Here is a 10,419-nt window from a genome sequence, read left to right on the forward strand (position 1 = left end):
GCTATCACTACATATTCTTATCAACCTTATAATTAACATGTATCCATGGGTACTGCCTCATGTTAATGAGGCAAGGTCGTATTTGAAGGAGAATCTTTTGTATCTGTTCAAGCAGCTGTTACTGTGGCTGCATACCTGGCTGAATCAATTAATCATTTCATTAAACAAAAGTCCTCTTAGCTATGCTAATGAAAAGCATGCTGATCACACTTTTTCCAAACAACCCCCTGAAACCTAAACAAACAAACAAACAAACCAACCACTTCAAGACTAATAAACCAGCCTTGCTCTGATAAATAAGCTATGCTTTATTAAAAAGGATTAAAAAGAAAAGAGAAAAAAAAAAGATCTGAGGGGGATTTCATCAGCATTATGAATATATTTCTTTAGGGATGACAGCGCTGGCAAAATAGCCATCTCTGGTGATCTCATTGGAATAGTTATTTGCTGTACCATTTTGAAAGTGACAGGAAACACACGGTCTCTGCTCTGCACTGCCTCTTCGTGGGCGAGGAGGGGGTGATGGATGCTGAGCACTGGGTCCAGGGCCTTCTTGTGACCTCCCAGAAGCAAGCTGAGAGGGTTTGCATGTGCTTCTTGACTTCTGTGAGCAAGCACGTGAGCACGAGCTGAACAGTTTGAAAGAAAAGAGGAGGTAGAGCATAGAACATAAATGATCAGCTTCAGAGACAGCTTCTTCAGAGACAGGTAGCTCAGTGTACAGAGACATGAGACAACTGGCATCAAAACTGCATAGAAAGTAAATTTTTAACACTGCTATGTTGATATGTTGAGTTTATATTCTCTTATTTCTAAATACTAGATATCTACTAGTGATCTTCTTAAATTATTTTCAGTCGATGTCTCAGGAGCTTGATCCTGGTCAATGATCCTTTTCGCCTTGGCTTCAAGGCAATGTGTAACTTCGGGGCAGAAGAATCAGAGTGAAGATTTACCTCAATGTGGGAAACTGATCTGAATCTAAAATTCAATTCTCTGGGATTTCTCTGGTTAGCTGGAGCTCTCCAGAGCACGTTTTATAATGATTTTGGTGGCACAACACAGAGGCTTTTCTTGCTGAGGTGGCAGTTTCAAATCTTTGGGAAGCACATGATTTTAATTGCTTTCCTGAAAGAGCTACCATTATTGAGCAAGTAGCAGAGGCAAGCAGAAGGGTGAGCTGCAGAGGCATAAGCTGCAAGCTGTCTGCACGATATGCTGTTAATTTCAGACAGTTAGAAGAGGCCTAGCTAAGAAGTAAAATTACTACACAGAAAGTGGGTTTTGTTTACCTCAAAGCAGGACAGTCCTCCCACTAGACTTGAAGGAGATTATTTCCCAACCTCTGTGGGGGCTTTTGATCCCACTACCATGTTACCTGGAAGAAACAAGTTGCTCCTTGCTGCTGCCACCATCCTGGCATGGTTTCAGGCAAATGTCAGGATGTGGAGCTGAGGTTGTTCCTTAGACCCTTGACACTGACTCTGGCGTGGTGCTGTGATCACAGCACAGGAGAAGAGGGAGAATAGGCAGGGCAGGGCAGAGAAAAAAAAGCACTTGAGACTTTCAGTTCTCTTCATATCTGCAGAAACATCACACTGTTTTTCTCAGTTAGCTAAGGACCATCGCGTAAAATGAGCAATTTCGCTTTCTGCCTCCTTGCTGTTGCTGTGCAAGGTCCTTGTAATCAGCAGGAACATTTTTGGGTGTTTCATCGTGAAGTGAACAGTCATAGGCTCTGCCTTGGTCTTCCAGGGACCAGAGACAACGGGTAGGTCTTGGTCCTCTGGAGGCTGTTCGGAGAGGGCACCCCTGAGCCCACTGAGGACGTGAGGTTCCTACCCCAGGGGAGAGAAATTCAGCCGGTGCTGCTGCTTCCCTGCAGCCCTGCACGGCTCCAGCCTGCCGTGCTGGCAAGCAGGCGTGGGAGCCATGCTGGAGAGCATTTTGCCACCTCGTGGCAGCTGGCAGGTAAACCGTCTCTGCCTGATGAGGAACACTAGCTACCCAGAAGGAACAGAGCCAAAATGGGTGAGTTCTCATCTCGGTGGCTGCAAAATGGCACTAAGAAGGTTTGCAGCAGAGCAGAGCAACCTGAAACCCTGCAGTGACCGATGCCTGCCCACCTGGAATGAAGGCAGCGAAGCCAACAGTAAGAGGCCACGGCCTGGGGCAGGCTGGTGGTCAGAGTGTTTCTGACACGCCTGGACAGCCCCACGCTGGTCACTCCTGCTCCTGTCGATGTGCTGCTGGAGGTGCCCAGCTGGCCAGGGGAAGAAGATAACTGCGTCTGGTGACTGTTCGACCACCACAGTGAGGACAACAGCACACCGAAGCTGAGCCCTTGTTGCACAGGCAGCGAAGGACAATTTGGCCACTGAACTTTGAATCAAAGTCAGTGGAGAGGCAGAAAGCCTCTCTGTCAGCGCAGAAACCTTTGTAGGGGCACTGCCAGGGTCTATGACAATTGTCATTTATTTGCGGGGTGATGCAGCTAACATGGGAAATGCTAAAAAAAAATAGGAATCGAATAACGTGAGCCGCCTGCTGTCCTCCATCCCCAAAGGAGCTGTTGCTGCTGTGCCCATGAGGGCATCATCCCTGGCACCAGGGCAAGCCAGAGAGGGCTGGGGAGGGTGGCTGTCCCCACCCAGGGACTGTAGGTCCCACTGTCACCAGCTTGGGCACTGCCGGTGATGTGGCTGCCGCTGCGTAAATCAAGCGTCTCCGCACCAGCACGTGAAGCAGGACTGCGGGTCACAGCCCACATGCCTGGTGCAGCCAAAGTGGTTGCATCACCCCCAAACACCAGGGAAAACTGCTGGGGGCAGGGAGGTAGCTCCTTAAACCTCAAGCTGGGCTACCGGCACATAGTAGGCCCTGGGTCCAGACAGGGTATTGGGCATAGGCCCGTGCTGGTATTTGGGGAGATCTGTGGGTGTGGAGCGTCTGTTGGGCAAGTGTGTCAGCACGTATGTGTCTGCCCCTGAGCAGAAAAGTGGACCAGCTGGTGTGCAGGGGTGAGTAAGAGGGCTCAGGGTACCAGCAGCATTATCAGATGGACAGAAGGGCTGTGCTGGAACTCAAGATAGAATCATAGAATTGTCCAGGTTGGAAGGGACCTTTAAGATCATCGAGTCCCTGTGCACCCATGTGTGCTTTCACTAGCAAACTTCAAACCTTACCGGGTGCAGAGAAAGAACACGGCTGGCTCTGCTCATGTTGTATGCGAGTTCTGGTGGTACTACATGCAGGTGCTGTGGCAGCGCGTAGAGCTGTCCGTGTCCTTTCCTTCCGCATATGGGTACGTGTGTCCCTCGCAGATATGTGCTACTAGAAATCAGTAAGGAGAGACCTTGTTCTCTTTCCTAATAACTGTTTACGCTTTATTTACTTTCTCTTTCCTAAGAGCTATTTATGCTTTGTTTGCCAAACTGGCCACAGGACTCCTCCAGTCTTCCGATGGATCCCTCTGTACCGTCAGAAACAACGCTGAGCTGCCAGTGGTGTCCACGCGCTCTGCCATTGCCTAGGGCAGCCCCTGGGCCAGGAGGCTGCTCTCCAGCTGCCGCAGGGCAGCCACCCGTGCCCCATAGAGGACGAAGCCCCAGCAAAGCAGCACGACAGCAGCCAGCACCTGCGGGGGAAAGCGCACTGCGCGTTGGCGGCAGGAGGCCCAGTTAACTTTCAGGTCCCGGTGTCCGCTGCCTCCACCAAGAGGCAAATTCCCCCGACCAGTAAACCCGGCCTTCAGGCCTACGGGCCTAGTTCCACCTCCCACACACCCCCCCCGGCCCCCCACCCCGCGGATTCCCGCAGCCCACTACCACCACCATCACCAGGCCTGGTTCCCCCTTGCCGCGAATTCTCGAAGCCCAGCACTCCCAGCACCCGCACCCCCCCACCCCCCGTCCGCGCCAGGCCCAGCACCCCCAGGCCCAGCACCCCCAGGCCCAGCACCCCCAGGCCCAGCACCCCCAGGCCCAGCACCCCCAGGCCCAGCACCCCCAGGCCCAGCACCCCCAGGCCCAGCACCAGACAGCAGAGCGGACGCGGGTCCCTCCTCCCCGGCGCAGCCATGCCGACCCAGCCCTCCCCTTTCCCCGCCCTGCGCTCCGCCTGCCGGGAAGATGTCGTCCCCAGAGCGGAAGTGGCGTCAGAGAAATGCGCCAGCTCCCGGCAGGCGGCGGGCCGGGTTGGCGCTGCCCGGCCGGTGGCGGGGGGGAACTGTTCCTGTGGCAACGCCGCCGCCGATGGCCGAGGCCGCACGGCGCCTGGCGGATGGCGCCCGCCGCCGCCCGCCGGGGGAGGAGCGACGGGAGGCTGCCGGCTCCGGGCGCTGCCGGACGCGACACCGGCTAAAGGCGGCCGCGGCCCCGGCCCGCAGGGGGAGCGAGGGCTCGGCGGCGGTGAGTGCGGGCGGCGGCTGACGGGGCGCGGGATCGGGGGCCGGGGGGGAGAGGCGTCCCGCAGCGGGCGAGCGGGCGGTGATGTCGCACCGTGGGGATGGGGGGGCCGTGAACCCCTTTCCCCCCTCCCCCCTCCTTCCTTCGGGCGTGCCTGCGTGCGTTTCTGACGCCCGGTGCGTGCCTTTGTGGCGCACACTGCGTCCGCGCGCGTTCCCCCGGCGCGGGTGCCCCCGCGGGCGGGTCGCGCGGGCGGCTGCGAGCCGCAGAAGGTGGGCGAGTGAGTTTTGAGGTGCCCCGGTAACTTATTTCCACTGAGTTGTAACGCATTAGGGTAATGCCGGTACCTAAATTAACTTTAGAATAGATGTGTTTGTTGCTAGTTGTGTTTGTCCGCTCCTCCCCGGAGGCGCAGCCCCTCTGCGCTCTTCTGCTCCCTATCGCTCCAACGGGGCAAATCACAAAGTTTGTTGACTTTGGTGCTCATAGCAGTAAGCGTAAGCAGGAGCCTGTCTGCATACCGTCCTTGGCGGTCCCTATAAACATCAGGCCTTACCTGCCAGAAGCAGATACTGCCTGAAAAACACGCCGTTAATTTCAGAGATTGCAGTTGGTTAGAAGAGGCTTAGCTGAAAAGTAAAACTACCGGAAAGAAAATTGGTTCTGCTTTACCTCAAACCAGGACAATGGCCTGACTAGATAAAAAGGCAGCGTGTACCTGAGGGTGGGTGTAGGAATGGCACCTGGCTCTTTCTGCTTCAGTCATAAAAACAAAGATTAATTTAGGCTGGAACACATGCCTGGAGGTTGTCTAGTCTAACAAGCCATATATGTTCCAGTGTGAGTGCCCAGCAAAACATGAGCAGAGGGTGCAGGACAGGACAGGCCCAGAAGAACTTGGGAACGGGCGGTTTAGTTTGAGTGCAATTACTTGGTTTGACTTTATTTGTTAGAGGACGGAACTAACTGTTCTCATATTTTTCATGTGTAAACACTGGTCTCTTTTGGAAGTATGTTTCAGAGGATATCATGTTAATCATAAACTTACCGACCATATCAAAGCAGTTATTTATGAGTGGGGAAGAAGGCAGAGTCCTGTCTGTTACCTTCATATAGGCCAGATTCAAGCAAGATTGAAGCTCTGTTTAAAAGGTGCAGCGCTGAAGAACCAGATCTCACTGTGAGGAGAGGCCAAGCAAAGTAGCTAGGTCCTGCTGCCTCTTTGTGCTAATGCTGGGGCTTGCAGCCTTAAAGGTGTCTGTTATGCGTTTCTGTGTCTAGGCTTTAATATTTTTGTCTCTCTGAGACAGCAATGATCTTCTGTCTCTTTCTTTTGTAGAACATGACTCCAGCAGATAAGGAGTTTTCAGAAGATAGCAACTTTTCGCCGAAAGCCGGCACCAGCAAGCTGCCAACAGATGCATCTCCTGACTCTAAATGCCCCATCTGCTTGGATAGATTTGACAATGTTGCATATCTAGATCGCTGCTTGCATAGATTCTGTTTCCGCTGTGTCCAGGAGTGGTCAAAAAACAAAGCAGAATGCCCTCTCTGCAAGCAACCCTTTTTTTCCATTTTCCATACGATTCGTGCTGAAGATGACTTTAAGGAGTACATACTCAGCCCTTTAGAAAATAGCTCTTTTTCCAGCCCTGATGGCCGGAGATTTCGTTACCGTACCACATTAACAGGGGAACGCCGCTCTAGCAGTTACCCTTCCCGAAGGACGCTGTCCCCCCCAGATAATGGGATATTGTTTGAAGGGTTGTCGAGCGAACCAGTGCGGCAGCAAGATGGAGAGATTCAGCAGATGTTAAGGAGGCTGGCCTCAAGGAGGCAGGCTAGCGCAGAGGGCAGATCTCTGCGCCAGATTCAGGAGGAGGACATGATCAACTTCCGCAGAGCTCTGTACCGTACTGGTGTGCGTATTCGTAGTATTCAGGATGGTGGCCGCTATCGAGACATTTCAGCTGAGTTTTTCCGCCGCAACCCTGCTTGCCTTCACAGGTTGGTTCCTTGGTTGAAGCGAGAACTTACAGTCCTGTTTGGTGCCCATGGATCTTTGGTTAATATTGTACAGCACATTATCATGAGTAATGTGACTAGGTATGATCTGGAAAGTCAGGCCTTTGCTGATGATTTAAAGCCATTTTTGCTGAATCGGACTGAACACTTCTTACATGAATTCATCAGTTTTGCCCGTTGTCCTTTTAACTTAGAAGCATATGATCAACATGCCAATTATGACTGTCCTGCGCCATCATATGATGAAGGAAGTCAGTCAGACTCGTCAATTATTACAATATCTCCAGATGTGGCATATTCTAAAGGGCCAGATAACACTTCGTCTGTGACTGGTCTTGATCAGGCCCCCTGGGATGATGAAACTCCAGGGCCTTCCTATTCCATTTCAGAAGAGGTTCGTGCAACCATAGCTTCTCCTCTGGAGATGTCAGAAAGTTCTGATGAGGACTCTGCTACAAAGAGTAAAAGAACTAAACTGCAGACTCAGTTACAGGCTAATGGTGACTCAAACGACAGTGACTCTTCCTCGGACAATTGTGTTATTGTTGGGTATGTTAAGCCGTTAGCTGAGAGGACGCCAGAAGTTGTTGAGCTGTCCTCGGACTCTGAGGAGTCCATCAGGGAAGAGAAAAAGGAAGATGTGAAGAAACAGCAGCCAATCCAGTGTCGCAGCTGGAGTGACAGTGAATCAAGCAGAAGTTTCTCGCCACATTCCCCCACATACAAGGAGGATGTAGGTAGCTGTAGAAGCTGCTTGTCTCCCGCAGTTGAGAAGACAGAGTCAAAAGATGACGAGAAGAACAAATGCAAGGTAAAAGATCTGTCTCCACGGCACTTGAGCTGGAGCCCCTCCCCAGGGAGTGATACAATATGCTCCCCTTGGAATCACAGATTGCCTAGAAAGGGAAAGTCCAGGAGCCCACAGTCCTGTTCACGGAGCAGTCGAGGCAGTCATGGCCATCGGTCTAGGAAGGAGCATCGTAGCAAAAGCCAATCTAAAAGGAAACGATCGAGAAGCAGAGATAGTAGCAAACATAAGAGCAAAAGAAGCAAGAAGTCGAGGGCTCATGACTCCAAAGTCTCTCTAAAAAGCCAGAGAGGCTCTCTAAGTCGTGAGAGCACTCCATCTAGAGAAGTAAGCAGATCACGATCGCGTAGCAAAGGCCACAGCAAAAGGAGATCAAGAAGTAGAGACGGTGATCGTTACTATGTAAGAGACAATTATCAAAGTAGATACCAGTGGGGTTATGCTTTCTGTAGTCGAAAGACATTTGGAGATGGCTATGAGTCCTCCAGCAGGAGGAGGACTCAGTCTAATCCTTTCTACTCAAGGCAATCTGCTAGTCCAGAATACAGGATACGATCATTTATTGAAAGGACAGATCCACATAGCCAGCGGGGAGGCCGTGAGAGACACTATTACTGTTATGAAAGATGCAGGTCAAGGAGTCGATCAAGTGACAGGTCAAGGACACCTTCTGGAGGAACTGACAGAATGAAAAGTGAAAAGCCTGGCGGAAAAAGGAAATACAAAACTCGCCACTTGGAGAATGCATTCATGGAAAGCACAAGTCTAGAAAGAGAAAATGACCCCAAGAAAACTTCCTCAAAATTTGGTGACTGCTACAAAAATGAAGACAGCCTTTCAGACAATCGAGCAAGCAGCGAGACAAAGCGTAAGAAAAAGAAGAAAAAGATGAGGAGTCCAAGTGTGGAGATAGTCTATGAAGGAAAAGCAACAGATACAACAAGGCATCTTAAAAAGAAAAAGAAAAAGCATAAGAAGAAACACCGGAAACACCACGTGAGTAACTCATCACATTCTTCTCCAGTAGTGATTACAATTGATAGTGACAGTAGCAAGGAGCCAGAAAATACCGAATGTGACAGCAGTATTAATTGGACAGGCACAACTCAGATAAATGAGAGGGAAAATGAGTCTCCGTCGTCTTCTCTGGGAAGGACAGGATGTGAAGATGTTTATAGAGTTGGTGAGGAAACTGGAAGAGCAGACAAAAAGTACAGTACTCCTACCAAAAGCGGACACTTAGATGGTGACATTAGAAATGCTGATGACAAACTTCAAGAAACAGCAGCTGATCAGAGTCCTACCACAGCAGATACCAGCAGTAACACCCCTCACACAGGAACTGTAACCAGCCACATTCAGGAAGCACCAGCAGCGCCTTCCAGTCAACTGCCTTCCCCCAGGATTTCCTTCCTAGAGTGTCCAGAGAGACGACCACTGATACTAACACTGCCAAAGAGACTTGTCAACAGATCCTCTTGGTTTGATTTCCCAGAAGAAAAAATGTAGCACATTTTACACAGAACACTTCTTAAAATTGTGAATTTGTAACTACATTTTTCCCTTTGAGAACAAAGCCACCTGTTGTAATTTGTGTATGTTAAAAAATGTCTGGGAAATGTGTAAAACCTTTGAATGTGTATGCACTTTTAAGTCAAAAATAGAATATTGCTAGTACGTAACTTTAAAGTTTCTCAGAAGACTGGAAGTTGTAATTTCATAAAACCATCCTGTATTCTTGTAGTATGTAAAATATATCTATAGAATATTGCAAACAAAAATGAGCCAAACCAAAAGCCAGAAAATGCATTTTATGGGGATTGCTCTTCTTAGACAAAGGAAGAATTGCTTAGTTCATAAGAAATTGTTTAGTCTGAATTCTACCATTGCTTTGATCTGTGTGGTTTAAGCTGATCTCTGCTCAAAAGTAGTCAGCGACTTCTATATAGATCTTCAATGGGACTTCCAGTAACATAAAATTAAGCTATGTCAAAATCTGAATAAAGCAATAAGACTGTTTTTTGTAAAATTAATTTAAACGTGTGGACCATGTACTGAGCAAACAGAGCATTTATCTTTTGGGTTTGGATGTCTTACCAGTACAGACCACTTGATGTTCGTGCTGTCAGGAGTATTCCAGATTGGAAGGGACCTCTGGACGTCGTCAGGTCCCTGCCTTTACTGAAAGCAGGAAGAGCTTTGATCAGATTGCTGAGGGTTTATTCAGTTTTGAATATTCCCAAAGCTGAATGGGCTGTCTGTGCTACCTCTTCTAATGTTTAAGAATTCCCACAGAAAATGTGGGGGTTTTTTTCCAGAATTTTCCTTTGCATTTCCCTTGTTGCAATCTGTGTCTTCTACCTTGCATCCTGTTGCAGTGCAAGTCTCAAGGAGCCTGTTTTCCTCTTCTGTATGCCCTGCTGCTACATAATTGAAGACCTCCATCCTGAATGTAGCCTTGGCAATACAGCAGCTCCCCCTGACATCCTTGCTCCATTCACGCAGCTCAGCTCCCCCTAGATGTCCTGCTGTGTGTATGTGCAAGGTATGGGGCTCAGGCAGGGTCTTGTTCTCCAGGGTTGAGCCTTCTCTGCGCACAGCAGTAGCTCTGGGGGCTGAACCAGGAAGTTGCCTTCTGTCTCTCTGTTACTGCCTCCAGGGATGATGGGTTTGACCTTGGTTGGTTGCCTGCCAGATACTCACCAAGCTGCTGTGTTACTTCCCCTTCTCCACAGGATGGGGGGGGGTGGGAAATAAGAAGGGAGAGCTCGTGAGGTAAGCACAGAGAGATCAGTTAATGATAACTGTCAAAGGCCCAATAGACTCAGGAACAATTAATGTAATTTATTGCCAATTAAAAACTGAGCAGGATGATGAGAAACAAAGAACTGAAGTTTTTTTACCCTCCGTTCTTCTGAGGTTCAACCTCCCCCTCCCCAGCAGTGCAGGGAGATGGGAAATGGGGGTTGTGGTCAGTTCGTAACACTGTGCTGCTCTTCCCTCCTTAACTCTGTCCCTCTGCTCTGGCCTGGCTCCTTTCTACAAGGTGGTAATTCTTCAGGAACAGACTGCTCCAGCGTGGGTCACAGCTCCTGCCAGAAAACCTGCTCCTGCGTGGGCTCCTAAACACAGGCTGCAGTTCCTGCCAGGAACCTCCTGTTGTTTCCAATCTCCATGGGC

The 10,419-nt window shown here is 49.9% G+C and overlaps 1 protein-coding gene and 1 long non-coding RNA gene across 5 annotated transcripts; one reads left to right on the forward strand and one right to left on the reverse strand.

The window, feature by feature from the left end:
* Nucleotides 1-279: 279 nt before the first annotated feature.
* On the reverse strand, nucleotides 280-4,162 carry LOC134508630 (uncharacterized). 4 transcript variants are annotated; one of them, XR_010069111.1, is made up of 4 exons: nucleotides 4,036-4,162; nucleotides 3,186-3,637; nucleotides 1,293-1,378; nucleotides 280-629 (listed from the first exon to the last, which is right to left on the reverse strand). It is a non-coding gene; the product is annotated as an uncharacterized LOC134508630 (long non-coding RNA). The 4 variants fall into 4 exon arrangements; XR_010069110.1 differs by lacking the exon at nucleotides 1,293-1,378 and adding an exon at nucleotides 1,379-1,495; XR_010069109.1 differs by having other exon boundaries at nucleotides 1,293-1,495.
* Nucleotides 4,124-9,287, forward strand: TOPORS (TOP1 binding arginine/serine rich protein, E3 ubiquitin ligase). Its single transcript, XM_063320467.1, has 2 exons — nucleotides 4,124-4,409; nucleotides 5,746-9,287. Exons 1-2 carry the CDS (start codon nucleotides 4,131-4,133, stop codon nucleotides 8,746-8,748), a joined length of 3,282 nt encoding a protein of 1,093 aa, XP_063176537.1. The 5' UTR covers nucleotides 4,124-4,130; the 3' UTR covers nucleotides 8,749-9,287.
* Nucleotides 9,288-10,419: the final 1,132 nt, after the last annotated feature.

Source organism: Chroicocephalus ridibundus, chromosome Z (assembly GCF_963924245.1).
Source record: "Chroicocephalus ridibundus chromosome Z, bChrRid1.1, whole genome shotgun sequence".
NCBI lineage: Eukaryota > Metazoa > Chordata > Aves > Charadriiformes > Laridae > Chroicocephalus > Chroicocephalus ridibundus.